Source organism: Papaver somniferum, chromosome 2 (assembly GCF_003573695.1).
Source record: "Papaver somniferum cultivar HN1 chromosome 2, ASM357369v1, whole genome shotgun sequence".
Taxonomy (NCBI): domain Eukaryota; kingdom Viridiplantae; phylum Streptophyta; class Magnoliopsida; order Ranunculales; family Papaveraceae; genus Papaver; species Papaver somniferum.
The window spans coordinates 207,994,938-208,020,099 of record NC_039359.1 but is presented as its reverse complement, the minus strand read 5'-3'; the positions used below and the strand labels follow the sequence as shown (position 1 = coordinate 208,020,099).

General features: G+C 35.7%; 2 protein-coding genes across 3 annotated transcripts; one reads left to right on the top strand and one right to left on the bottom strand.

Moving 5' to 3' along the window:
• The first annotated feature begins 1,114 nt into the window (after positions 1 to 1,114).
• LOC113350352 (eukaryotic peptide chain release factor GTP-binding subunit-like) lies at positions 1,115 to 20,400 on the top strand. 2 transcript variants are annotated; one of them, XM_026594463.1, is made up of 18 exons: positions 1,115 to 1,625; positions 16,475 to 16,539; positions 16,666 to 16,788; positions 16,893 to 17,004; positions 17,084 to 17,129; positions 17,227 to 17,298; positions 17,442 to 17,504; positions 17,597 to 17,751; positions 17,847 to 17,911; positions 18,177 to 18,327; positions 18,458 to 18,563; positions 18,655 to 18,790; positions 18,936 to 19,000; positions 19,108 to 19,275; positions 19,433 to 19,505; positions 19,592 to 19,659; positions 19,803 to 20,189; positions 20,279 to 20,400. In XM_026594463.1, the coding sequence occupies exons 2-16, from the start codon at positions 16,494 to 16,496 to the stop codon at positions 19,627 to 19,629; spliced, it is 1,419 nt and encodes a 472-aa protein (XP_026450248.1). In that variant the 5' UTR covers positions 1,115 to 1,625; positions 16,475 to 16,493; the 3' UTR covers positions 19,630 to 19,659; positions 19,803 to 20,189; positions 20,279 to 20,400. The 2 variants fall into 2 exon arrangements, with proteins under 2 accessions (XP_026450248.1, XP_026450249.1); XM_026594464.1 differs by lacking the exon at positions 1,115 to 1,625 and adding an exon at positions 8,822 to 8,870.
• On the bottom strand, positions 11,775 to 16,007 carry LOC113350351 (transcription termination factor MTEF18, mitochondrial-like). Its single transcript, XM_026594462.1, has 2 exons — positions 12,939 to 16,007; positions 11,775 to 12,752 (listed from the first exon to the last, which is right to left on the bottom strand). The coding sequence occupies exons 1-2, from the start codon at positions 14,664 to 14,666 to the stop codon at positions 12,741 to 12,743; spliced, it is 1,740 nt and encodes a 579-aa protein (XP_026450247.1). The 5' UTR covers positions 14,667 to 16,007; the 3' UTR covers positions 11,775 to 12,740.
• Positions 20,401 to 25,162: the final 4,762 nt, after the last annotated feature.

Here is a 25,162-nt window from a genome sequence, read left to right as displayed (position 1 = left end):
GTTCTTGCTAAGGGGGGCCTATGGCTAAAAATTCATAATAATTAAAGTGGTTTGGATTCTTACGCATGTTTAGTGCATTTCATCTTTTTGATCTTGGAAATTTGAAAAAGAAAATTTGGAAATTGTATGTGCGATAGTGAAGATAAAACTTAATCATGCTTAAAAGAAAAACTTATACTGGGTTTGGATTAACCCTAAAACTCGGCATCGTTTAGATATTCGGAGGTAGGAACTGGTTAATCCAGTTTTTTATGACCCAGTTAATGGCTAGTCCACCCGTGAAACTAATTTACTCGCTAGTCCAAAAACATGGACCAGGTTATTTACTCGTTGGTCCGAAAACTTTGTGGATATTATAAAGTGTGTTTGCTAAATGCCTAAAACACCCTTTCAGATCTAATCAGTATCAACACATAACATATGTAGTATCATATTAGTATTGATAATTAATAGTATCAATACTTAATAGTATCAATACATAAACAATAGCAATACATATGTTTATATGTAGTAACATATGTAGCATGTAGTATTGATACTTAATAGTATCAATACTTAACAGTAGAAATACATATGTTAATATGTAGTAACATATGTAGTATGTAGTATCAATACGTATTAATATGTAGTAACATATGTAGTATTAATACATATCAATATGTAGTATCAATACATGTTAATATGATATGTAGTAAAATATTGATATGTAATATCAATACATATTAATATGTAGTATCAATACATATTGATATCTAGTAACATATGTAGTATGTAGTATCAATACATAATATAACATATATTGGTATATGTAGTGAAGCTAATGGAGAGCATAAAACAGGGTTTTACATAATATTATATGTTAGAGTTAGCAGAGTAATTTTACTCTTTTCAGACCTTTTTTGGACTAGCGAGTAAATAATTTCTCCCGCTGGACTATCCATTAACCCGGGTCGGGTTTAGTAGACTAAACAGCAAAGTTCTCTTTTAGGAGCCGAAACATAGCCTAGTTGCGGACATGGTCGGAGTTTGCCATATTTGTCGTGTCGATGACACGTAAAAATAAGTATTTATGGTAACGATAGGAATAAGTCTCACCCACCGATCCATAATCAATGAGAGCAGTTATTTTCTCTTTATCTTCTTCCTTGCATGAGAAATTTTCTTCTCTTCTGTCTCTCTATCTCTTTATCTCTCCCAAAACATCAAACTTCTTCCCATTTCTTCAATAAAACCAAGAAAATCTTCATGATCATCCCTAGTTTCATACTAAATCCGCTTCTTATCAAATTATTCATACGTAATTATGAAAAAATATCTGTCAAGCTTATGGATGGTAGGTGTTGTTAACATCCCAAGGTTTGATGTGAACATTCTGAGATTTGATGCGTATATTGGGTAGTTGATATTTTGACGGTCTTGAAACAACCTCTACGTCTCTTCACCATCACCAACACCATTACAACCTTTTTCAAACAACTTTCAGGAAGATATGCCTCTCCGTGTTCTTGTAACTTCCGGTATATCTCTTCAACGTTTGTCAATGGGATGTTTCATTATTAAGAGAAGATTATGTATTGGTTAATTCAATCCCAGAATCCAATGGAGGAGTTCTCTTCAAATTGAAGGTGTGTGTTTCAATCTTCTGATTGTTGATCTTTTAGACTATTGGTTCAATTTTGATTTTCAAAATCCCGTTAGAGGTGCGAGATTTAATCTCTCCACCTCTCAAAAAATTAATCAAAATTTCGAGATATCAATTGTTCATTTCTATGGATCTTTATTTTGATTTTTTAGTGTGGTTTCTGATAAATTAAACAATAGTTGCTGGTTAAGCAACAATCATTCATAATCAATGAATCCCTCTCCTACTCTCTTTGTCAAAACCTCCTCCATCTCTCAACACAATTTTCATATATAAAAAAGAACTTTTAAAGTCTACAAACTTATGAGGATATCTTGGATTCGAAAATTAAGGAATATATAAAAGCTAATAACGCCTAAAATTAAGAAAGATCTTTCAATACTTCAAATTGAATTGCACCCAAAATCTATGTTTAAAACTTCACACCCAACGAATTCAAATTACCAAAAGCTAATAGCAGGATTGAAGTTGAAGCATATATAGTCTGATTTTATACCAAAAGCTAATAGAAGTCATATAAACTGACTTTCGTTTCTATGGATCTTTATTTTGATTTGTTTTTGTGATTTCTAATAAATTCAACATTAGGTACTGGTTAAGCAACAATCATTCATTCATATTCAATGAATCCCTCTCCTACTGTCTTTGTCAAAACCTCCTCCATCTCTGAACACCACCCACCAGCATGAAAAATTCATCACTACTACCAATCAATCATTGAAACCTCAATTGTTTCTTGAATTTTTAAGACATGCATATAACAGATGTGCCTCAAATATATGAGGAGATCTTCACAACTTGATTCTAAAATAACTGGATTCGAAAATTAAGGTAAGTCATTCAATATATCAAATTTAATTATACCCAAAATCTGTGTTTAAAACTTAACACCCACAAAATCCTAATTACGAAAAGCTAATAACAGTCTTCAAGTATCTAATATGAGTTTACCAAAAGCTAATAGAAAGCATATAAATTGAGTCTCATCATTACAGTACTTTGAATTGTTTTAAATTGCCATACTTGTTTTACCGTCTTCAATTTGAAAAGACGAGGGTACCCAAATATACCTCAATCTAAAAAATTTCCACCTATAAGTCCTTTCTCCGAAAGTGATTGTCTATGGACTGAGTCGAGACAATACAACAAATCGGTTCACACTTTGTGTGATCGTCTATGGATACGAGATCGAGCCGATACAACAACGAAGTATGTTTACTTGATAAAAGGTTCATATTTAACCAAACATAATAGGATTAATATCAAGTAAATAAGAATTAAAGTTTGTGTAATTTACTTTAAATTATAATAACAACAATTATAAATGCACAAAATAAAAGTAAATGACACAACAAGATTTTGTTAACGAGGAAACCGCAAATGTAGAAAAACCCCGGGACCTCTTCCAGAATTGAATACTCTTATGATTAAGCCGCTATACAAAATCAAACCAACTTCGTATAGTTGAGACCAAGAAACTAAACCTATAGTTCACCTAGTTCCGTCTGTATTCCCATGCCTCCGACCTGTAATAAGTCACGTACTTGGAACAATTCCTTTGGTTCGTATTCCAAATGGTAAAGGAACAACAAATCTGTTTGGTATAAACTCTTTTCAACCAAATGATATGAGTTCGACAAAAGGCTCTTCTGTTTATCTCAATAAACTCATTTGTCTGGTTCTTAGATCTGTCTTATTATCAACTACCAAAGTAATTGTTAAGATTTTGCAATCAATACTTTTAATCACAAAGAATTGTATTGATGCCGATCTACACAACTAATCAATCTAATCTACCACAAGGTTAACCGATTATAGTTGGATCCTTTTATACCGAAACAAGTATTGTGCACACCAAATATTATGAACCCAAATCAGAAATATTCAAAGTTTTCTTTGTCTTCAAATCTTCTTAGATCTTCTATAAACACCTGCACACAACAACTTGAATCTCTTGTGATCAATCACGCACATAACGGAGTTTGTTAACAATGGATTATCACAAGACGTCTTTAGATCTACAAACAGTCTAAATTTCCCTGTCGAAACTTCGATCTAATTTGAGAGTCACCGACAATAGCTGACACCACTTATTTCCTTGTCTCTTCCGCTTAGATGACACCACACATATGTCTAGAATGTTAATTGTTGGTGATTGTATGGAGAGAAGTCTTTTTCCTCTTGGAATCCTTGGATGGATAATATTAGATGGCCTCAAAATCATACTTAACGGGTTATTTAAGGTGAAATCTTCCTATAGAACTATCTTAAATAGCATAATCGATCTATCTTCAGTGCCTTATTTAATTGGGATAGGAATTCTAACATTTTTATGGCTTTTCTTTGAGTACTCTTAATCGGGATGTTGTTGTGAGTAACAACTAATTTTTGTGTTCTCTTTCGATGAGTGTTATTTCTTAATTTAATTTGCCCTTTGCTTCTAAAAAAAAAAAAATCCTCGGTGCCTAACAATAATTTTTTTTTGGAATTTATTCCAAATCACATTAATCTATCTCGAAAGATAGATTCTTATCTTTCTTTGAAATGTATACAAAGATGTCTACTGGTTAGAGAGAAGACTTGCTGATTTGTGAACAATGTTGATGTGACTTTTCCTTTTGAAGGAGCCACGAGGAATTATAAAATGCTTGTTTATTTATTGTAGCTATGCTAGAGAAATATGGAATTTTCTTGGCCCTGCAATATCTTACTAAATTCAGAATAAAGACATATGTGTGGTGTCATCTCCAAACAGTTTGGTGTCAGCTATTGTTTTCACGTGATACAAACAGTTACCAACAATTAACAGCTGAGACTCACCAATAATCCATGTCTACTTTTTAGTTGAGATACAAACAGACACCAACAATTAACAGCTGAGAGTCATTCTTGTGACCAACTTTTGGTCCCTTCTTGGCTATGGAGGACTTAGGGACCCATTTAGAGTTGGGTTTCGCAGGAGCATCTCTCTCCTTCATACCATTAAGATCATTTTCCTTTTGAATATTTTGCGAAACACCCTTTCTCCAATTTGGAAAGGGATATTTTGTTTTTGCATTTAAAAAGTCATCTCTGTTTCTATAACTGGTCTTTTATGAAATGAGTTTGTCGAGTGATATGCAAAATTTGAACTATCATATAATAATTCTTTTGCCTAAACTTAGGAAAATACCGATCTGAGTTCTTATGAGGAGAAAACTTAGCCAATTCGTTTGATACTATAGAAAGTGCATCTTGCATCTTACGAACTTTGCATCCCCATTGCAAGTATCCTTTATTACCACAATAATAACAATTCTTAGTATAAATATATGAAGTATGAGTTTTAATGTTACCTTTTTGTGGATCCTCTTGCATTGGAGCTCGACGAGTCTTCTTCTTCTTCTTCTTCTTCTTCTTTTTTTTCTTCTTCTTCAACGTTGTTGCTTTCTTGACACTAACAGAAGTGCTCTCTTTGATTGATGTACTTGACGAGAATGGTTGAGCAAGATTCTTAGGCTTGACTGGTTTTACTTCTTACAAGAAACAATATCATTTTTGACAACAATGGAAGCCTCTGGTTGAGAAGAATTAGTAGCTTTAAATTTTTTTACCTCTTTGTTAATATTTGAAGCATCTATTCCATTATAGCCCAATACTTGTGTATCATAATGATATCTACTTGCTTGTAACATTGAGGTTAAATTGTTTGAGCTAACATTGAACTTTTTAAGGTCCAAAATTTCTTCTTCCAACGTCTTGATTTTTATCAAGAGCACTAGCTAGATCAGCTTTAAGGCATTTTTCTCGTGAGAGATATACACCTTCCTTCTTTCTCTTCACAACACTTTTGTTGAGAGTTAATCCTTGCATCATATTCAACAAGTTTCTCTTCCAACAAGTGAATTTTTTCAAGAGCAACATCACGCTCTTTCTCTAACAATTTTGTTTGAGAGAGACTAGCACTGGTTTTTTCTTCAAGACCCTGTATTTGTCGAGAATTAAACATTGCTTCCGATTCAACACGTTTCTTTTCCGACAGAAACAGTTGTCTTTAAAGATTTTCACATTCTAATTTCTTAGAATTTAGATCGTTTGTACGATCTTTAAGAAGATATTCAGCGGTGCGAGAACCACAATATTGTCCTTGAAAAACTTTTCTCAACTTCTTGTTATGTCGACAAAGAGGAGTTAAGAGATCAATGACATCAGAAGTTTTGAGTTTACTCTTTCCCAAAGGCTTCGGTATCCTTGAGTATTTTGAGATATCATTATCCACATCTCGATCCATATCTGAGTCACCATCATCGGATATTTCATCCAACTGATTTTCTAGGCATGATTCCCAGTTATCATCAGTTTCTACATTATTAACAAGATGAACTTGTCCAATAGATTCCCTTTCATGAAGGTCTTCAGATATTGAATCATAGATCCCATCATCAAGTGTTAATTAAAAACTCTTGATGTCTTTCTTTACATTAACTTAATCATTATCAGGTTCTATAAAAACCATATCTAGATTCCAGTCTTATAGGTTGGATCGCACCAAACACAGATTGTTGGATCTTTTCGTGTTTGCTTGCTCTGATACCAATTGAAAAGGAGAGGGTACCCAAATATAACTCAAGCTAAAAAATTTCCACTTATAAGTCCTTTTCCGAAAGTGATTGTCTATGGACTGAGTCGAGACAATAAAACTAATTGGTTAACACTTTGTGTGATCGTCTATGGATACGAGATCGAGACAATACAATAACGAAGTATGTTTACTTGATAAAAGGTTCATACTTAACCAAACACAATAGGATTACTATCAAGTAAATATGAATTAAAGTTTTTGTAATTTACTTTAAATTATAATAACAACAATTATAAATGTGGAAAATAAAAGTAAATGACACAACAAGATGTTGTTAACGAGGAAACCGCAAATGTAGAAAAACCCCGGTACCTCGTCCAGAATTGAATACTATTATGATTAAGCCGCTATACAAAATCAAACCAACTTCGTATAGTTGATACTAAGAAACTAAACCTATAGTTCACCTAGTTCCGTCTGTATTCCCTTGCCTCCGACCTATAATAATTCACGTACTTGGAATAATTCCTTTGGTTCGTATTCCAAACAGTAAAGGAACAACAAATCTGTTTGGTATAAATTCTTTTCAATTAAGTGATATGAGTTCGACAAAAGGCTCTTCTGCTTATCTCAATAAACTCCTTTGTCAGGTTCTTATATCTGTCTTATTATCAACTACCGAAGTAATTGTTAAGATTTTCTTAGATCTGTCTTATTATAGTTGGATCCTCTTATACCGAAAAAAGTATCGTGCACACCAAAGATTATGAACCCAAATCATAAATTTTCAAAGTCTTCTTTATCTTCAAATCTTCTTAGATCTTCAATAAACACCTGTACACAACAACTTGAATCTCTTATGATCAATCACGCACAGAACGGAGTCTGTTAACAATGGATTATCACAAGACGTCTTTAGATCTAAAAACAGTCTAAAGATCCATGTCGAAACTTCGATATAGTTTGAGTGAATCTTATATCAGAAGAGAAGATTCTCAAGCATAAACAAACTAGGTGCAATCAAAGTTCAACCACCGTTAGTCAATCAAATTAATCGAAAAACAAAAGATAAACCGAAATTATCTAGTTTCCCACTAACGGTACTAATAGAGCTTCTCGATCCCAAAGAATACTTTAAACTGAGCGGCCGTAAGAGATTTCGCCTAATTAGGTTACTCTCCTCTCTGAATAGGCGGCTTCACCAGTAGCAGCATAATTGAGATAGTTTTACTGTCACGAAGAATTAGTTTGCTCGAAATGCAAACTTCAAGTATTTATAGACCAAGGAAGTTTAGACACCAAGGAATTTCCAAAACCGAATATATTCTCAAGATATGCAATATATTCCAAATTCGGTTTCCATAATTCCTGGAAATACTTTGTCCAAATAATGACCAAACATCTCTGAGAAAATATCCAACTAGTAAATGCACATTACTAATTTTCGTTTTCCAAATATAAAATTAAAAACCTTAAATAAAAGATTCTTAACTTATTTATTTTTCGATCCGGGATTTTCTTCCTTTAGCTATTAAGGAATAACTTTGAAAAATTAAAGATAAGCGTTACTGCACATGTTCAAAGTATGTCGACATCCTTACTTTGCAAGTACTCTTTCATACTTACACTCTTGAAACCGATCTGCCACATTTCCAAACAAGTTTAGAATTGGTTCATCTGACTTTCAAGAATTGTGTGATTGATCAAGAACACTCAATCACCAATCATGGGTTTCAAGGTTCTACCAAAACAAGTTTCGGTTCTACCTCCCTGTGAGTACTGTGCATAGTCACACTAGTTACCAAAATTCGGTTGACTAGGTACTAGGATCGGTTCTCCACATATATATGGTATCTAACTTCTAAATGTTGCACATGTCCACAGGATCGGTTCCCTTTGCCTAAAAACGTGTTGCACATGTCAATAGGATCGGTTCCCGTTTCTACTAAAACCTTGTTGCACCTCATACAAGGATCGATTCCTATTTGTGATAGATTACACCTCTTACTAGGATCGGTTCCCCTTTACCCAGAGTCGGTCATGCCAATAACAATAAATCGATCATACCATCTCAGGTGATTACTTGAGATCGGTTTCACTGATAAAAGTCATACCAATACAAAAGTCAGGATCTTGCGTATAGTTTTACCAAGAATACAAACAAGTCATGAGCGGTTATACTAATCACACATATTGGTAGTTCAAAAGATATGCAATGAATAACAATACCAATAATGCCTGGCGATTTCCTTTTTGATTCACAAAACAAGTTCATGAATTTACTTCCTTATGCCTGGCGATTTCCTTTTTGATTCACAAAACAAGTTCATGAATTTACTTCCTTAAAACACATGTAAAACATTGTTTTCTTAGGATAAAATCTTCACCTTATACCCATACATAATCACAATAGCATTTAAACGATTATGTCGATGTCTTATATACAAAGTTTAATGGTTAAGCAATAAACCTCGTATTGTATTCCTTAATACTATGTCTAACTAGAGTGTTCATGCTTCACAGTTTTGCTTTCAATATGCATGACTTGAAAGATACGTTAGGGAATGAAACAATTCAAGTTAAATATTACTAACCTCAAGAGGAAGGATGATGTTGTCGTTGTAGATTTGTACTGCTTCACATTCTTCAAGTCTTCATGTAATACTTGTAAGTCTCATATCATAACACTTTCAATCTAACCTATACGAAGTTGACTTTAATATATAATCAAGCGACTCTTTAAATGTGTTTTGATTCACTAAAATACGACAACCAAACTTGACATACCAACGCTTGGTGGGTTTAACCGAGCTATGCTCTAACAGGAAGGTATGGTATGAATGCCTTAAAGATTATGTTGTTGATCAAGATATTTTGCACTGAAGAGACTTCCGCAGATGGAGTTAGGATGTTCATGCAAATTCCAAATTCTTTTCATGAGGAGAGCCTTATCATGATCACTGCTTTTCCTTATGCCTAACACTCATTCGGATAATGGTTTTGTTACTTTATCCCAGCCTATAGCGTGAAGCTTTTTGATTGTTGGGTCATCTCCCCAGAAAAAATTCCTAGTGATACGATCTATTTGTTTGTGAACAGTGCTGAGTAGTTTTGTGTTTATTCATAATGTAGTTTGAGGTGGGGGTAAGGGAGGTTTTGATGAGAGTGAGTCTTCCAGTTGGAGTTAGGCATTTTGTCATCCATCCTTTAGCTTTCCGGGATAATCTTTGTAGGAGGGGTGCGAAGGTTTGATCCGATGGTCTTCCGTGTTTGGATTGGATGCCTAGATAGGTTGGAGGTTTTGAGGTTGCCGGCATGTCGAAAAATTGTTGTAATTCATTTACCTTGATTGGATCTAGTCTTGGGTGATGAATTATTACTGATTTGGAAGTATTAATTATCCGTCCTGCAGAAGTGCCATAGAATTGGAGTAGGGTCTTGAGGTGATGGTTATTCTGATTCGAGGCTTTATAGGTAATTAGTAAATCATCCGCATACATTAGATGAGTAGTGGATGGTGCTTTTTTTTTTTTTTTTTTTTTTTTTTTTTTTTTAAATGTTGAGTCCTTGAACTAACTTTTGGTTTTCAAGGTTTCCTAGATTTGTAGTAGGATTTCAGTACATATGATGAAAATATAGGAAGATAGTGGGTCTCCTTGTCTGATGCCTCTAGTTGGGTTGATGTAGCCGTGAGGTGTACCATTTACGTTGACCGAATATGTAATTGTTGTGACACATATCATAATGTAATCTATAAAGGATGAAGGAAATCCAAGTTTTGTAAAGGAGGCTTTGATGAATCCCCAATCTAAGCTATCATAGGCTTTCTGAATATCCAGTTTGAGAGCTATTTTTGGATCCTTGGTAAGGTTTGAGGTTCTGATATGGTGGAAGAGTTCTCCGGAAATTGCTATGTTATCGTGGATTGATCTTTGTGGAACAAAAGCACTTTGGTTGGGACATTATTAAGAAAGAAAGAAGGGGTCTAATTTGGTTGACTAGTATTTTTGCACTGATTTTTATATGTGACGTTACAGAGTGTTATGGGTCTCACCTTTGAAGGTTTTGAAGGATGACCTACTTTAGATGTTAGGGTAGCTTTTTATTGCATTAGGAACATGCATAAAATCAGCTGAGATTGCATACGCATTAACAACTTCGGAGGGTATAATAGGTGTGGGGCCAATGGATGCTTCTTCTGTAGGTCAGCGAAAGTGGTATTGCAAAGAGCAATACCACCGGAGGACAATACACGGATGGCAGCTGTGTAGTGTCCATAGCTCATCTTTTTCTTACAAGCCTGAAGAACGGCAACATCATGTTTCTTTTTGCTCTTCTGACTAACTAACCGTTTATGTCTAGGTGCCCAAAGCAATTTGCTAATCATGGTGAAGCAGCCATCAGGCTCTTTCCAGTTTGACAAGGCTTGGTTGATGGATGTAATTTGCAGATTTTTTTCTTTTTTTTTTTTGACTCTGAGAAGGGCAATAGTATATCAAAAAAACAAAGTTACCACAAAAAAGTGGTCACACTGGAGAGAAACAATGCTACAGAGTAGCGTCAAGAAGAATGAATCTTAAAACAAATAAAAGAAAGAATCATATTTTGAGAGATGTTTTCAATAGCTTTAGTACCCACAGACTAATTATAAAGCAGAATTTTTTACTTCCTTCAGCAAAAGATCTGAGCTCTTGTACGTGCCTTGAAACGCCTTCTGCTACTTTCATTCTATAGCTTCCACCAAATGGCAAAAGGAACCATACCCCAAATCCTTCTCTGTAAAGAATTCCCTTTTCTTCAGCGTCATTCCCAAATGTTCAATCTAACATCCTCTTTGGTATTTACAAGAACATGAGTATGATCAGAACCAACAGGTGATAAATTAGATAGCTGAGCACAACTAAAATGAGCATGCTATGATTGACTAGCCAAGGCTCGATCTAACCTAACTCTTATAAGAGATTGGCCTTGACGATGATTGAACCAGGTGAAAGGATCACCAGACCACTGAAGATCAGTTAAAACCTAAAGTTTGAGCAACAAACTGATGATGGCTAATAGAACCTCCTACTTTTCTAGAAACATGCAACTTTGCATGAATATCTCCTATAAGAAGCCAGGGCAATTGGTAAGACTTGGAAATATCTCAATAGCAGTCCACTGTTCTGAAGTAGCATTCTCTTGAATAGCTCCATAAATGCAGGACAAATCCATTCTCTCAAAGAACCATCAATTTTCAAAAGAAATGAGAGTAAGAACTTGTTTGTTTGCAGCTGACTCGGCGTCGGAATCTGAGTCAACCCCTGACTCGGACCGAGTCAGCAGTCAGACCGTTTGTTTTCCATTTTGAGTCAGATCTGACTCAACTTCTGACTCAGACATAACCCCTGACTCGGACTCATTTGAGTCAGGTAACAAAATACCCCTGACTCATGGGACCAAACCACTGACTCACTTATTTCCGAGTCAAATCTGACTCAAAACAAACATATCGACTCAGATGCAGATGAGTCAGGTGATTTCACTCAGATCCAGATGATTCAGATCCAGACGACTCAGATGAGTCAAGAGTAAACAAACATGGTGTAAATTCATTTCTTCCTGAATAAGTTCAATATGGAATCCATGCTAAGATCTTCGTAGTTTGAAAAACACCAGAAAGGTACAAGTAAAAACTGAAAAGAAAGAAACAAATGTACAAATAAAACAAGCAGGTGTACATATTCTTATTAACTAGCACTTGAGTCAATAACTAAAAGTATATATGATGAGATGACAAAGTAATCACAAATAGAGAACAAAGTGAAAAGCAGGAAAAAAGGAAATAATGCTACCAGGAAAGCAGCAGTCTAAATAGTTCAAAAGAACAGAGACAGGGGAATGTAGAAATAACCTGTTCATCAGTAGCATAGAGACTTGCATGGGTGTCACTGGTATCTTGAGACATAGGAGCTTGAACGATAACCCCTGACTGAGATTGGCCCGTTTCATCCATTCGTAAACGCTGCTACCTCTAAGGTCCGGAGGGAATTACCATAACAGGAGGACCTTGAGCAACTGGATTCAATCCTTCTAGATGAGTAGCTTTTGACTGACTTGTCATTTGCCTTGAGTTTTCTGCCGACACCCTTGATGTTTCTGATGATGTTGGATTTCTTATAAACCTCTGCAATTGATTGAGTTCGGTAATTAGGCTATTTGCAATCGTTCTGCATTGTCTCTGCTTATGGTTAGCCACAAACGCGAAAAGGTTGGTCTTGATAGTAGAACATGACTTTGACCTTTTCCCCATTTATCCTTTCAACTCTTACTCCTCTCCTCCAAGGGGTATCAAGTATCAACGGTGATCTTAACAGTGACAGCAACCCGTTTATTTGGTGTAGCAATTCCATTTGGAGGATCCACCTTTTGAACAGTAACCACAAATCTGCCCATCTTCGCCGCAAAAGATCTAGTTTGGTATTCTTGGGGTTGATTCCTCAATTCAAACTCCACCACAAGATGATTCCAGTCAAGATTGTTTACTTCAACTGAGAACTAGATGGCTACCTAAAGACATACTGGCAAATAGTTAATAAGGAACTCTATGATTGTTTACTTCAGCTGTTTGGGAAAGATTGTTTACATCCTAAATCAGCTGCCCATTGGCTAAATTTCGGAGAAAAAAATGATATGAGAAAGAACCAATTAACCTCATATGACTACTATTAATTTTCAACTGCCAGAGCACCTCACCTCGACATTGGATGACAACTGTTCCTTTAATCTTTCCCAAACAGCTGGTCCTTCTGAATCAAGATTCACATAAAGCTTTACAAATTGCACATCTGATGGCCACAGAATCGAATAGAAGGAACTTCGTTTTGTTATTAGACCTTCCTCTCTAAGCCATGTATGCATAGAGAACCTAAGTTTAATTCTCTCTACATCATAAGAAAAATATTTAGGATGTGCTACCAAGTACTGCAAAGGTTTACCTAAATGATCTGCTAGAAGCTTAATCTTCGTCTCAATCACATCCTTTGTCTGTTCGAGCACAAAAGGAGCAGATTTGATCATCTTGCAGACATCATGGTGGTCTAATCCTGCATTTACCAAGTAGTCGAATCTTTCCTGTAACTGATCACCTTTACCACGAAACTCCTTCAGAGCTTTAATAAAGTCCTCTGTATTTTCAACATATCCTATACTCAACAAGAATGTAGTTTTCTCCCGAAGATGTTGATGTCCACCAGTATCACGCTTTTTTGCAGCAAAAGCAATCAACTTTTGAGGGTCTTCCTTTATGATCTCACACAACTTTTGTGGGCTTATGTTTAACTGAGACAGAACTGTTCTAGGTTGCTTCTTCAAAGAACAACAACCCAAGGCATGTGTGTGCGAACGGATAATCATGGCAATATCTTCAGTTTCCATTTTAATCTCTGACAGGAAATGCAGCGCCCCCGACAGATTTTCAGTAAAATTCCCAGCTAAGAGTAGCGAATGTCGAAGGAACAAGGATAATATTATTTCTGCTGAAAGACCTATTTTCAGTAATAGAGCTACCAGTTTATAGATCTTATTCCCAGAATCTTCAAACAGAAAATCAGGATTTTTGTCAAACAAACTTCCGATTTCTAACTTTTTGAAACCCATTTCTTCAAGGAATTCCATCATGACAAGCATTTTATTCCAACTATATGTGTTCCCATCCGATAAATACCCTCTAATCCACCTGCAGCTTAATACCCCAAAACTGTCCAACTTCTCAAGAAACTGAACAAAATCTTGATCAACAATGCCTGTCAACAGTGTTGGATAGCAGGTAACTAACGCAATAATAGTGGGTCTACTCAGACCCATTTCTTCTTCATAAGCTCGAAGTTTTGCAGCCAAGACCCCATGGTCAAATCCAAATATCTCATTCGCTTCCTTATACATCTGACCAATCTTGTCACGAGAAATCCCGTAGTTGCAAAGAACATGATAATTATCAAGCAATATCTCTTCATCACCGAGAAACATCAAATCACGCGGAAGAAGTGAAGTAAACTCAGATGGGGCCAAACCTAAACTCTCAAAGAACGGTTCAAACTCATTAATGGGGTGATATCGAAGATACTTCGTCAACGCCTGACTAATGTTTTTATCATTATCAACCTTTGATATAAGTGATTGGAGAAATATCGGAGAATTCTTGCTTATATGTTCTGAATCATTATACTGCAAGTTTCTAGTGTAATGTAGGTAATCAAACAACACACCTTGTGCATCATTGCACGCAGCCTTCGATGCTCTATTTGCAATAGAAGAACTTTGTGATTTGCTTGACATATAAGAATATCCACCAGTATCAAAACAATGCTTTTTCACCAAATTGAAGTTTTCTAAAGGTTCAACAGAACTAATTGGAGTAACATAATAAAGATTGGCATTCAGAAACGCTCTAACTCCTCGAGGAATGATTCTTCGGAGTATCATGACAAATCTAAACTAGAATTTGATGATATAATGGCAAAAAATTGAAGGAATTCTATAAATTTGGGGGAATTTGACAAAATTTCAGTAGACTGATAGTTTAACAAGGAATGAACAATAGAATGTTGATTTTCCAACAAATCAAAATTTCATCCCTATCTCTGTATAATGAAGATAAGTTCTAACACATTGAATACAGGAAAGAAAGCAAGAACACACTAGTATACATACAAGAGGATGGAATTGAGACTGAAAAAGCAAATTTTGAATCTGGGTTTGTTTAGTTTTTACCTTAATTTCAAGGGTTTCAGCTCTGTTATGCTTTCACGGGAGAATTTCTATGGAGATTTTTTTTTTAGTGAGTCGGCCATGAGACATGGTTTGAAGCATTGGGGTTTTTGGAGGAGCCCTAAACTGGGTTTAAGTCGAGCTTGAAACTAGTCTTTCCCGATTCCCAATGCCCGACGCAAAATATAATTACACCTTGTTTACGTCACTTTCTGAATTATACATCACACTTACGAATTCTCATATGGGGCACCTATTTGACTTTCAATGGATGTAGACAAAGTCATTGTTGGAATTTGTGAAGTTTATAAACGTGATGCTTTTGATTGTGATCCACCACCACCACTGGAGCAGGCTAATGGCTCATTACATTTATTACTTCTTCAACTTACTGAACCAAATGTTCATGTTTAATGAACAACAATTAATGTGGAACCAATGGGATGCTACTAACTATAAGCATGTTGGAGAAAGTATGTGCTTCCTAATAGATGGTGGTGTCATCAGTTTCGGTAAGCCAGCTTTCCATACCAGTTGAGCTGCGTGACTGCTAATGGGGGACATTGGTTTACTGGGAGGATACCAAATCTCATATAAAATATAATACTTTTTAGTTTGTCTTATATGAAATTTGATACCCTCCTTAGTCAACATTTACCCACTCTTAACAATGTTGTTGAGTCATGGAGGCATGACCGGTATGATTTTGGTACGAATACGTTGATGACATGGCATGTCATGGGCACGACGGTGCGGCTGGCATGGCTGGCATTCCTTGGTGTGGAGATGTGGCTGGCATGACATGGTGGTGAGGTATTAGTTTGTATATTCAATCACATACAATTAGTGGTTATGGATTGGACTGGGCCAAACCGGACTTTCAGTATCCCCACTCCGATTAATGGGTCCATGAATAGAGTCAGTTTAGAAACTTAAAAGGCAAGATTGAAATTTATATAGTTAGTCTTTCTTTCCGTGGGAACAGTCACAAGAATTTGCATCAGTTGCCTTTTAGGTTTGTTTCTCACTTTCTCCCTTGCTAATCAAAACCCTAGTTACCGCAGAATTAACAAACGAGGAGTAATGGATGTTCCTGAAGAAAGCAGATATATTGAAAAAGACATTAGCTCGGATCAAGTTTGAAGAAATGAGGAAATTAATAGGAGTACAAGATTTTTCACAAGCACAGTTGAAACTTAAGGGGGAGAATGTTGGATTAACTTCAACATAGAAGTCACTAACAAACTGGTTAGGACAAGATTAGGAAATTGATGTAATCCTAAGGGAATTAGAAGTCATCTAGTTCTAAGAAAAGGAAAGACATGTAATAAGGTAATAGGACTAGGAAAAGGAATTCATAGTTCTATATATATGATCACCAAAGTTGTGGTTGATCATATGAGCAAGATTAGAGCTTGTGTTTAGTTTTGAGAGATTTTCTAAACATCAATAAAGAGAGTTGTCTTTATATAAGCTAAGTTTCATCTTGCACTTGCCATTAATCAAAACCCTAATTACCGCAGAATTAACAAACGAGGAGTAATGGCTGTTCAAGTAAAATACGAAGAAGGTGACAAAATTGAACAAGGTTAGTTTAATAGCATCATTGTCTGAATTAATGATTTCTCACTATGTTCTTAGACCGTTTTTATCGTACCACGTTTTACTGCTCTCTGTGGTTAATGTGTTTGTTGCATGTACCTTGGATTTTCAGTCAAGGATAAGGAAGTTGTCACTTTTGTAACTATCACCCATGATCAGAAGAGCGAAGAAGAGCTACATGAGGAGGAGCAAAACAAGAAGCACCACTTGAATGTCATACTCATAGGTCATGTTGGTATGTCTCCATAACATAAACCATGCGAGGTGACAAGTGACAACTAAATATTTCATGCATGTTGGCAAGTATTATATATGTATGTGGTGTATTTTGTGGTGCAGATGCAGGAAAATGCACAGCTGGTGGGCAGATACTTCTTCTCAGTGGACAGGTTGATGAAAGAACAATCCGGAAATATGAGAAGGAAGCGATGGACAATGGTCGAGATAGTTGGTAATATATCTTGTAAATCTTATATTTAATGATTTGATTAATTGTTGCCAATATGAACTTGAACCTTTTCCACTGTTAGGTATATGGCATATATAATGGATACTGATTCGGAGGAGCGTGAAAAGGTATGCCGTGTATACTATGAATATTACAGTGTACATCTTGTGTGTCTATGATTGCTTTGATTTTATGAAATTGTGTGTCTTTCCTTATTATATATAGGGAAAAACAAAGGAGGTTGGTAGAGCACACTTTGAGACCGCAAACAAACGATTCACACTCTTAGATGCTCCGGTATGTAATCGTTCAAACTTTTCACTGGCTTTTCTCCTTTTCGAATTACTATTAATGTTGTGTAACCTTTTAGTTGAAAAAAGAATTGTATGTATATGAGGAGCCCTTTGTACATTTACTTATGTTTGATTCTGGATTATCAGGGTCACAAGCATTACGTCTCAAATATGATAAGCGCGGCATCTGAAGCAGATATAGGGGTTCTGGTAAGCGTTTTGAGCTTCCTCCTTGTTTACTTTACTTGATTCCGGAAGTTCAAGGAATTGGGCTCCTTGTTTACTGTTTTATGTATATGTAGGTAATATCTGCTAGGAAAGGTGAATTTGAAAGTGGATATGAGGGAGGTGGACAAACGCGTGAGCATGTCCTCCTGGCCAAAACATTCGGTGTGTCTAAGTTAATTATTGTTGTCAACAAGATGGATGATCCGACAGTAGAATGGTCTCAAGAGAGGTGCTTATACAATGTGCTTCAACTTGTTTTTGCGATTCTTTTGTTTCTCCTCTTTCCAATTTTGCAATATTTTCCTTAAATCTTATCTCTTTCAGGTACAATGAAGTCAAATCAAAGATAACTTCTTTCCTTAGATCTGCGGGTTACAGTGCGAAGAAAGGTATGCCATGGACCTTAAAATTTTCATGACTTGTTTTCTCTCTTTTTGGAATTCTTGTTTAATGGCTGTTAAAGACTCCGAAAACATTTTAGATTCTTCTGAAGTCTTAAATTTATATGTTTTGCCCTTTCCGCTCATGTATGTTTATATTTTCTAGTCCGTTACTTTAAGAAAGCGTAATTACCTGTTCCGGAGATATTACCTAGTCGTGTGAAGTATCCCTACAATCTTTATAGGGTGATTATCTTTTTCTTGCAACTTGCAGATGTTCAATTTCTCCCAATTTCTGCGCTGCTTGGTTCTAACATGAAAACTCGGATGCATGAGAGCGAGTGTCCTTGGTGGAAGGGTCCAAGTCTCTTTGAGGTTTTGGATGCCTTAGAAATCCCTCAGAAAGATCCGAATGGTCCAGTCAGGTAGGATGTTTGTGGATATGTTGGGTTATTACTTATGGATGATACAGTCTTCTATTTCCTTTCGACTATATATCCGCATATCTGTCAGACCACATTTCTAACCGATTATACTATTTAATTTTTCTTTTAGGATGCCAATTGTTGGCAAATTTAGGGAGTTGGGAACTAATGTTTTGGGAAAAATAGAGTCTGGTAGCATTGGGGAAGAAGACACCCTGCTGATTATGCCCAATCAGGTGAGGCGGTCATCTCATTGTATTACTCAATTACAATGCCATCTCATTGTACAATGGTACTAATTAATAATTGTACAAATCAAAATAACAGGCCCAAGTGAAAGTGCTTGAGGTGTACTGCGATGAACAAAAAGTTAAACGTGCTGGTCCTGGTGAGAATGTCCGAGTCAAATTGTCAGGGGTAGAAGAAGCGGATATATTGGCTGGCTTTGTCTTGTCTAGTGTGGGTAAGTTCTCAAAGCGGATATACATGCTCTTAAAACACTGATCTGTTAGACAAAGACTATAACAGATAAACTATTCTGTAGTGTTCATTTTCTATTAGCATCCACTTCTTGTATCTAATGGGATATACAACTTTTCTATTTGCAGAAAATCCGATAACCGCAGTGACGGAGTTCATTGCCCAACTGCAGATCCTAGAGTTGCCTGATAAAGTATGTGCTCACAAGCTTCAGTGACTATTTTCACTTAGCCTTTTTCAACTGGCTTTTCACATTCTGCATACCTTCCTATTGACTTTTATATTCTTTTGTTGTTCCAGACAATCCTTGCTGCACCTTACAAGGCAGTATTACATGCTCATTCTGCTGTCGGGGTGGATTGTGAGATTGTTGAGCTAGTGCACCAAATTGACCCAAAAACTAGACAACCTATCGCAGAAAAGACTCCTTTTGTTAAAAATGGTGCTGTGGTTGTCTGCCGGATTCAGGTAGACTCTTGGATAACTACTCTTTCATCACTAAAACTCATTCATGATGATCCTCGTTTAAGAATTGAATTCGGAATTGGGTCTCCTTTGTTTTGTCATCCACTTACAGTCAATTTTTTTATTTTCTTCTGATTTTGTTTATTATTGTTTTTTTTAGGTTAGCAATCTGATGTGTATAGAAAAATTCTCAGACTCTCCACAGCTTGGACGATTTACCCTTCGTACAGAAGGTAATATGCAGTGCAAATTTCTAGCGTGTCTTTCATCTTTGTGCGCTGGTGTAGTACTAATGATGATTGTGGTACATTCTATACAGGTAAAACTATTGCATTTGGGAAAGTAATTAGCATCTGAACCGAGGCTGGCGGATTATCAACAATGAAAGTAAGTCGCAAAGCATTAACTTCCCCTGATTATGTAGGTTACTATTTGGTTGACATTGCTAAGTTCTGTTCAACCTAAAACACACGACCTTTATTAACAAACTTTCTTTCATTAAATTGATATTTGGTTTTTGTTTTTGCAAGTCCGCCCTTCCATCATCTTCCATGGACAAGAATTCCTCCTTGTCTAGTGACCACAGAAAATATGACCACCCAAATCTCATATGGGTGAAAAAATCTGCACAACAATCTCTTGCGTTGCCTCCTACACAAAATCCAAGGTCCAGCAAGAAGTCGGATAAACTGCCAATCAGTGAGGTTCTTGGTCACACCAGTGCTAGCAATGGGTGTGTACGTAAAGAGAAGTATCATGAGAGACATCCTGATAAGGGAAGTGACAAACATCCAAACGGTGATGCAACTTTTTATTCACATAAGGGTGACTCTACATTTGTTCAGTCACGCAGCTCAAGAAAAAAGTGCATAAGTCAAAAGGATGGCTAAGCTGAGAGAAATGTCGGGTTTTTTGAGGTAAGAGTTTTTTTTTTTACCCAAAACTGGTTCTCACTTTTCATGCTTATTACTAATTCGAAATTCAATTTTCGCTTGTTTATTCACAGATTGTCCAATGCGTTGAATTTAAGTCATTCAGGAAACTGACCTTCCTGCGGACGGTGATTAAGTTTGGAAATCCGAAGGTCCTACTTTCATTTTGATGCGACACATTTTGATGTCATTGGAACCATCTTCTATTTATTTTATCTTCTAAAGTAGTACGCCATATGCTGCTCCGCACTTTCAGATATTCTTTTAGGGTTTTTTTAGGTTCTTTTAAATTCTTCAAGATAGTTTGACTACTTTGATTAGTTTGTTCAAATTACTATAAGCTATTAATGGTTTAAAGTTTACACTAGTTTTCTTGTAGTCCGTCATCTACACCATCTCCCCCAAGATATAGTTTTGCATGATTACCGCTTGCATGCATTATATACATATTTTGACTGTATTGCCGAGAAGTAGCAATGCTTTACTACATCTAGCATTTCTTTCTTTCCAAATCTCCCACGTTATCAATGCTATGGATTGTAACTAAGTTGTACATGATTTTTGCAACGCGCTAATAATATTATGCCCGTACAATAACTATGGTTTTTAATGCACAATATCACATCTTTATATAGGCAGATTCCTGCTATCAATAAAACCACTAATCATGGACAAACTTGAAGAGTTGAAAGAAATTTTCGACAACAAATCTCAAATTCATCGATTAATAATAATAATATATTGGTGATATCAACTGTTTTCTATTGGGCATCGGGTATGATGATGTCGATCGAGCAAAATAATTAAATTTTAATACATGTTATTAAATTATTTGTATTGGAGGCAAGTTTGATTTGCATTGACAATCAAGATCTTACCACGCGGAAGATCTCTCAGGTGACAAAATCCTGAATAATATACTAACCAAGTAGGATCTATACAGAGTTGCAAAAGAGCACGTACGACTAAATAGTAAAAGGGATTGTTCCAATTTGGTTTTCAAGAGAACCAGAACTATATATTTCAAATAGTTCAAAAGAATCAAATCTATTAAATAATGCGATTTTAACAACTAAGCATTCTACTGATCGAGCAAGGTAATTAAACAGCTTTGCCTTTGCATGTCTAACAAAATTAATTGCGTAAAGCCCAATAGAGGTGATAACAGAACTTACAAATAAGTTTGCATTAAATTTCTAAGAAAAACTATTATTCATTCCATACGGTACATAAGTGCATAACAAAATGGAGTATCAAAGGGGCTTCCGTAAAAGATTGTTGTTCCACTACCACTATAAACGATTCTTTCTCTTGGAATTTGGGGGTCTCTCATAGAATAATTGTCTTCTGTTACGTACTTGCATAATTATCTTGATTTTTCCTACGAAGTGAAGCTGATATCGACAAAGAACCGATTTGTGGTCTCATAAGAGTGACACCAATACTTGTGGCATCATTGAAGGGAAACCAGGACTCCAGCATCATCAAAGAGACACCATGACCTCTTGTTAGAAACCTAACACTTCATTCATATCTTGCCCCATTACAATGCATTCTTGCTGCATCAAATCCTGAGATTCTCACTCGTGTTAAGCGAGTTAGTCTTACAGATCATCACTTACAGATTGTTTTACGGCTTACTTAACTCATGAAAGATTTTCGCATTAGGATTACTTAACCGGTGCTAAGCCACTGTAATAATCAAGCTGCAATACATATTCCAAACAATCCGATCTTTCACGAAACGAACAAAGCACATTGAAATAGATTGTCACTATGTCCGTGATTAGTACTTGCAACTTATGTCAGATCATGTGATAAAACGGCAGACGTCTTCACGAAATCTTTAGGTGGACGTATAATCGGCAAGTTGGGCAGACACGGCATCTCTGATACGGGTCCAGTTTGAGGGGGAGTATTGGAATTGAGAGACCAGTGCTGAGAAATAGCTTAAACGGAGCTCACAACATAGCGATTTATTAGGGGAAAATATGGTTTAGTCCAAAACCTCGTCCAAATATACTAGTTAGTCCACACCCATTCAACTAGGTACAAATTAGTCCTGAAATATGAAAAGTACACTAATAGCCCTTTCATTTATAATTTAGTCCAAATATTTGTAGTACAGTCCAAAGTGATTTATAATGATGTCATAAATTTTAAATAATATAAAAATAATTAAAAAATAATTTATTTTTCGAACCGCTCGTCCAAAATTCAAGAAATTTATATATTCGGAAAGTCTTTCTGAAATCTTCGAAAAGAATACTCATATGGCTATATAATTTTCATTTTTTAAAAAAAATTAATTTTTTCTTCGTTATTTGGTGTACAAAAAAGTACACATGCACCTACAAAACATGTATGAAATAGATCATTCATATCCACTCAGACCTACTTTTACATCCAAATTACACTAGTTCACCAGTATATATACCCCTGCAAAACATGCATGAAGCCGTTAATTCGTAACCACACACAAAAATTTACTTTTTCATGGAAAAATACATTGGTGCATCAATATATATACCCCTGCAAAACATGCATAAAATCGAATATTCATAAGCACGTCCAAACCTTTTTTTCATGGGAATTACATTGATGCATTTTACAACCCTTCAAACATGTATAAAATTGATCATTCATAACAACACACAAGCCTATTTTTCCATAGGAATTATGCAAATGCATCAATATGTACATCCCTACAAAACATGCATAAATCGACCATTCATTCCCACACGCCGACCTATTTTTAACAGAGAATACACTGGTGCACAAATATGTACACCCATTCAAAACATGAAACAAATCAACCATGTTTGCCTACAAACAAATCTATTTCATGGGATTTACACAGGTGCACTAGTATATACACACCTAGCCAATATTTTATAAAAACATGGAAACTCAGATGGATTTGAACCATCAACCTCCATAAACCTTATGATAGGCTTGAGCACTCTACCATTTTGAGCTTCTGAGTCTCTAAATTAGATGCATCAACAGGTGTACAACTATGTACACATTAACAACCAGCAGGTGTACAACTATGTACATATCCACTTACGCATTGCAACATAAGATTTCTGACAGAACTTGAGTTTGAACTTTATCCACCACTACAAGAAAACGTAGCAAAGGCCACTAAAATCTCGCAACCGTTCCAAAAAATTAGTTGCCACAAGATTCCGAAACTAGTCAAAGGCAACTAGTAGTTCCTATATACTTCAGCTACAATTTGACCGCAACTATTATTTTTATTAGTTTCTGAATTCTTTAGTAACAAGTATATGCCAACTACATGAAATATACTAGTAGCCTGATGCTTTAGGAACTAGGCGAAGGCAACTATTAGTTCCTATATGGTTTGACAACACGTCAATCGAAACTATTGGTTTCATTAGTTTCCAAACTCTTCAGCAACAAAGATATTCCAACTACATATAATGCATTAGTTTCCAAACTCTTTGGCAACTAAGCTTCCACAAGTAACAGATTGCATAGTTTCTTAAGACTTCGGAAACTAAATCCAGCAACTGTGATTGCGAAAGGTTTGAGCACCCAAATACACCAACTAGATTATGTTAATTGTTAAAACACATGTTGACATTTAAATTAAAAGTTTGAGGTCCTTTGCAGTTATGTTTCTCGTTCTTCAGTAAATAGTTTGCTTAAAAATAAATAAAATAGTTTGATGTTTTTCTGCTCTTGTTTCAAGAAGTCACCTACAGTATTGCTCGTTGGAACCAAAGTTATATTAAAGAAAATACAAGGGAAAGGGTAAGAATATCCTCCGAATTGAGTTTCCATTAATTAAATAAGAATTTGCTAAATTATAATACTTGTTCTTGATTCGCTATCACACTCATTCTTGATCAGTCTTTTTGAAAACATTAAATTGTGATTTAAGTTAAGGAATTTGAACTACTCCTCTTCCCTTTCGAGAATCTTTAACTGTTAAGATGGCATCACTGTTTGGTATGGGATTTATAAAAGTTTCCACAGTTAAATGTGTAACTTAAATCCTTACAACACTCTGGTTGAATTATTGTTCGGAAATGGAATTAGTGATTAACTTAAATCTCTTGATTAATAAAATGACAGATTCTATCTAGTGATGATGATCCCTACATTTATTATACAAGGTGGTCAAGTCAGTCCATATTGGCAGCATCTTGTTGACGTTAAGTGGTTGTCATGATGATTCTTTGATAGTGGTGGCTGCTGATGCATGAGGGTGATTGATGGATTGTATCAACAAAGAAAAATTAAAGAAATGTGACGAGTGAAAAAGCAGGGGCAGAGAATGGAAGGGCTAACAACGGTTCAGAGTGAGCTTTCCAATTACAAGGCTAAAACTACAACATTCTACAAAGTATAGACTTGTACCCAACATATCCGGAAAGATCGAGAATACATGTTGAAGAAAGTGTTTGCACAGGAGGTATGAATGCCTACAACCACAGGTATCCTACAAATAATATACATGAACTCGAAACAGATCCAGACAAATCTTGAGAAAGGAAATGAACATCTACCCTTATCAAAAAAAAAAACAAACAGAAACAAAGAAGAAAGAAAGGGACCAAATTAGCTGGCTGTAAACGAGCAACAGAAGAAATTTACAGTGGAACAGGAGTAAGAAGGTCAGGAGAGCTAACCAAAGCAAATGAGTTGATCTAAGTTAACTGAAAACAATTCTTCGAATTCAGATGCTTATAGCCAGAATACAAGCTCGGAACTGCGTTACACACATAAATGAGGAAGGACACCCAAGTGTTCAATATTTTCCTACCATTTGTGAACTGGGAACTATAGACAGTGCAATAACAATTGAGGTTTCTACAAGGCCGGGGCGAGTGGCACAGAGATTTTATGAAATAAAGATTACAATAATTGTTAACCGTCCATTTTGTAAGAGAAACGAAGAAACCCATCCATTTTGTAAGCCATTG

Coding starts and splice junctions, on each gene's coding strand:
- LOC113350351 (XM_026594462.1), bottom strand. CDS start 14,666: ATGATACTCCGAAGAATCATTCCTCGAGGAGTTAGAGCGTTTCTGAAT.
- LOC113350352 (XM_026594463.1), top strand. CDS start 16,494: ATGGCTGTTCAAGTAAAATACGAAGAAGGTGACAAAATTGAACAAG. Junction 16,540..16,665: donor AGGTGACAAAATTGAACAAG/GTTAGTTTAATA, acceptor TTGGATTTTCAG/TCAAGGATAAGGAAGTTGTC. Junction 18,328..18,457: donor GATCCGAATGGTCCAGTCAG/GTAGGATGTTTG, acceptor TTTTTCTTTTAG/GATGCCAATTGTTGGCAAAT.